We start from the raw sequence: 3,017 nt of genomic DNA, 5'->3' as shown, positions 1-3,017 counted from the left end.
AAATGCAAGAAAAAAAAAAAAAAAAAAAAAAAAAAAAGGGGGGGGGGGAAAAAAAAAAAAAATTGAAAAAAAAAAAAAAAAAAAAAAAAAAAGAGCAATCAACAAACGCGCCCAGGAAAATCTACACATATATATGAGTAGATACACCCCTGCATGTTACCCGCATTTACGGCCTCACCGACTCATTCCACTGAGCATGAAAACCACCGTTTTTTTTAAAATAAAAAAAAAGGAGTATCCTCTCCTTTTTGGTATTCCCCGTTCCTTGCTCCTTATCAATTGTGCCACGGGTTTTTAACGTGCCTAATGTTGAAGGGGTTACACATGCAAATATATATATATGTATATAATTTTTTTTTTTTTTTTCCCCTCGTGCAGGCGCGCCCCTTTTTTTAAAGCGTGTATTAGGCAGAGTTGCTTGTGTGTAGTTGCCCTTTTTTGTGTACTCACATTTCCATCGCGTATTTTTTTTTTTTTTTTTTGGTCAGTGAAATGACACATTAAATGATCATTTTCAATGTCTTTTAAGTGCAGTTTGTTTTAATAGTGCACGTGTGTATAATAATTGATTTGTGTAGACACGTTTTCGACCCATTTTGTGATCCTCGCGACGCCGTTCGTTTGTATCGGTCTGCTCTGTTGCTAATTGTTACTGCTCAGTGCTCTCACTGCTTGCTGTGCATTTCTTCCACGGCGAAACAGAGCCCTTTTTTTTTCATGTGTTCACAATTTGAGGGTGCACTGAAAGAAGCTCGCTCGGCGATGTTCCATCAGAGCACGTAAGGACCGATACGCTGAAGAGCATACCTACCAAAATACATATATAACGGTCTCGTCCCGCAGTAAGCAAGTGGCCTTTTCCTTTTTTCTGTCCCTCCACGCCGCTGCTACGCTTTAACGACAAGAAGGTGTGGAAGAGACCCAGACGCAACAGCCCAGCGAGGAAGAAACGCAACCACCCCTTTCTGTTTACACCCCCCCCCCTCTCGTTGCAGTAAAAATGTAGGTGTATAAAATAAACGAAATATGAATTTTAAAACCACGTGATGCGTAACCTTGTTGCTCATTGTGTAGACGCACACATGTGTTACGTGTGTAATGCTTCTCCCTCACCCCTGTCCCCCCTTGTAGGCTTTACAAAACACAACTGTGTTCCTTTTACGCGAAGGGAATCTGTGCTAGAGGGAACAAGTGTAGTTGGGCTCATGGTGAGTTGGACGTCAGACCCATGCCCAAATTTTACAAGGTACTAGCTTTTTCAATGCAGGTTCATTCGTGCTCCCATGGGTTTGTTTTTTCATGAGGACGCCATCACCACTTTCCTCTCTCTCCCCTCTGCTCGCAGACAAGAATGTGCTATACATTTTTATCAGGCAGTTATTGTGAAGCATCAAAATGCACATTTGCGCACACAGAGGAAGAACTGCGAGGATCCGGAAAGGCTCTTAGATTATGCACCAAATACTTCTTAGATGGTACGTTTTTTTTTTTTTTCCTTTTTTTTCCTTTTATTGCCTTTTATTGCCTTTTTATGTGAATTTGGTGTATATATTATTTGACATTTACATTATTTTTTTGTGTCTAGTTCGGGTTGGTGGAAGTCCTCCGCCCATGTTGACACTTCTGTTCATATACCCTCGTGTGTGCTTTTTTCCCCCCTTTTTGCCAATTCGAAGGATACTGCGCCAAGGCGGACAAATGTCCAATGGCCCACAACATAAACCAGCTGGACCCCTCCGTGAAGTTTTCTAGCAGTGAATTAATGAACAGAATGTATAATGATGAGGGGGATGTCGAGGAGGAAGGAGACGAGCCCATGTTTTATAAACGAAAATCTAATAAGAAGAGAGACGAAAGGGAGAGCAACGATGGGGACAAATGCAATGCTAACATCAACGGAGGAGAACCCCTCAATGGGAAGAGCAACATGTATAACGTGAAGGACCAGGAGGAAACTGCCCCTGATAAGAATAGAACCCGCTATGCAGGAATGAGCCATTTGGAAGAAGCTGCAGAAGACGCACCGTGTTCGCATGCAAAGACTTTTAACTTTTTAAAAAGTCATGCGAAGAAGACGTACAGTGAGTATCTGCTCGAGGGGAGTGGGAAAGCCGGTACGTCCCGCGTGGGTCACCTCGTTTACGTCACCCGTTCTCATTGTTAGCGTCCACGCTAACTGGCCACTGATGCACACACACACCCTCCTCCTTACCTTTTCACCCCCCCGCAGAGAGAGATGGCCAAAAAGGCGGAGCCACGAAAGGAGAAAAATTTGCCAACGTGGAATTTACCCCAAATGGAGAATTCGTTCAGAGCGGACAATATGCACAAATGGGAGATCAGGTCTCATGCAGGGAGTTCACCTATGATGATAATAATTTTGTACCTCAGGGGGAGGATGTCCCTTCGAAGTTCTTTACGTACAGGTTCAACGGCGTGGACGCGATGAGTGGAGTTGACGCGGCGTGTGGGGACCACCTGGGCAAAGCGAAGCTGTCCAGTGAATATGAACAAAATGGATTTCCCCCCGCAGAAAATGTGTTCCTCCCTAGCACGAATCATTTTATTAACAGCTTTGGGAGCATGAACAAATTAGACAAAGGCAGTGTGCACGCGAATGTGGATGAGAACGTGAACTCGAACGTGCATGCGAACGTGCAACTTGCGATGCTGAATGAAATGGACAGTTATAATCACCTGAACGTACAGGCGGAAAACTACTTTTTCAACAACATAAAAAAAAAAAAAGAGTACCCAGAGAACTCCTTTTTTGATTCAAATACCACTACATATGAACATGTGAGGGGTGGATCGAATTTTTACAGTGACGGTATGATGTGTTTGAATAGGACTAAGGAGAATATAAACAACTGTTATGATATGGGATTGCGTTTTAATTACAATGGTTCCCTTGGCGTGCAGAACGAGGACTTTGGTCAGGGCGGCGGCTTCAACTGTAAAGTGATGAATGGGCAGGACAGCTTCAACTGTAAAGTGATGAACGGGGAAGACAGCTT

General features: G+C 43.4%; 1 protein-coding gene across 1 annotated transcript in view; it reads left to right on the top strand.

The window, feature by feature from the left end:
• Positions 1-1,026: 1,026 nt before the first annotated feature.
• Positions 1,027-3,017, top strand: part of AK88_02875 (uncharacterized protein) — a gene marked incomplete at both ends in the record, with an annotated part of 6,284 nt that continues 4,293 nt past the window's right edge. Inside the window, 5 exons of the mRNA XM_012480498.1 lie at positions 1,027-1,043; positions 1,132-1,246; positions 1,346-1,475; positions 1,677-2,114; positions 2,231-2,956. Of these exons, the coding sequence (XP_012335921.1) occupies positions 1,027-1,043; positions 1,132-1,246; positions 1,346-1,475; positions 1,677-2,114; positions 2,231-2,956 (1,426 nt within the window). The remainder of the gene's footprint in view (positions 1,044-1,131; positions 1,247-1,345; positions 1,476-1,676; positions 2,115-2,230; positions 2,957-3,017) is intronic.

Source organism: Plasmodium fragile, assembly GCF_000956335.1.
Source record: "Plasmodium fragile strain nilgiri unplaced genomic scaffold supercont1.30, whole genome shotgun sequence".
NCBI lineage: Eukaryota > Apicomplexa > Aconoidasida > Haemosporida > Plasmodiidae > Plasmodium > Plasmodium fragile.
This window is presented reverse-complemented; position numbering and strand designations above follow the sequence as displayed.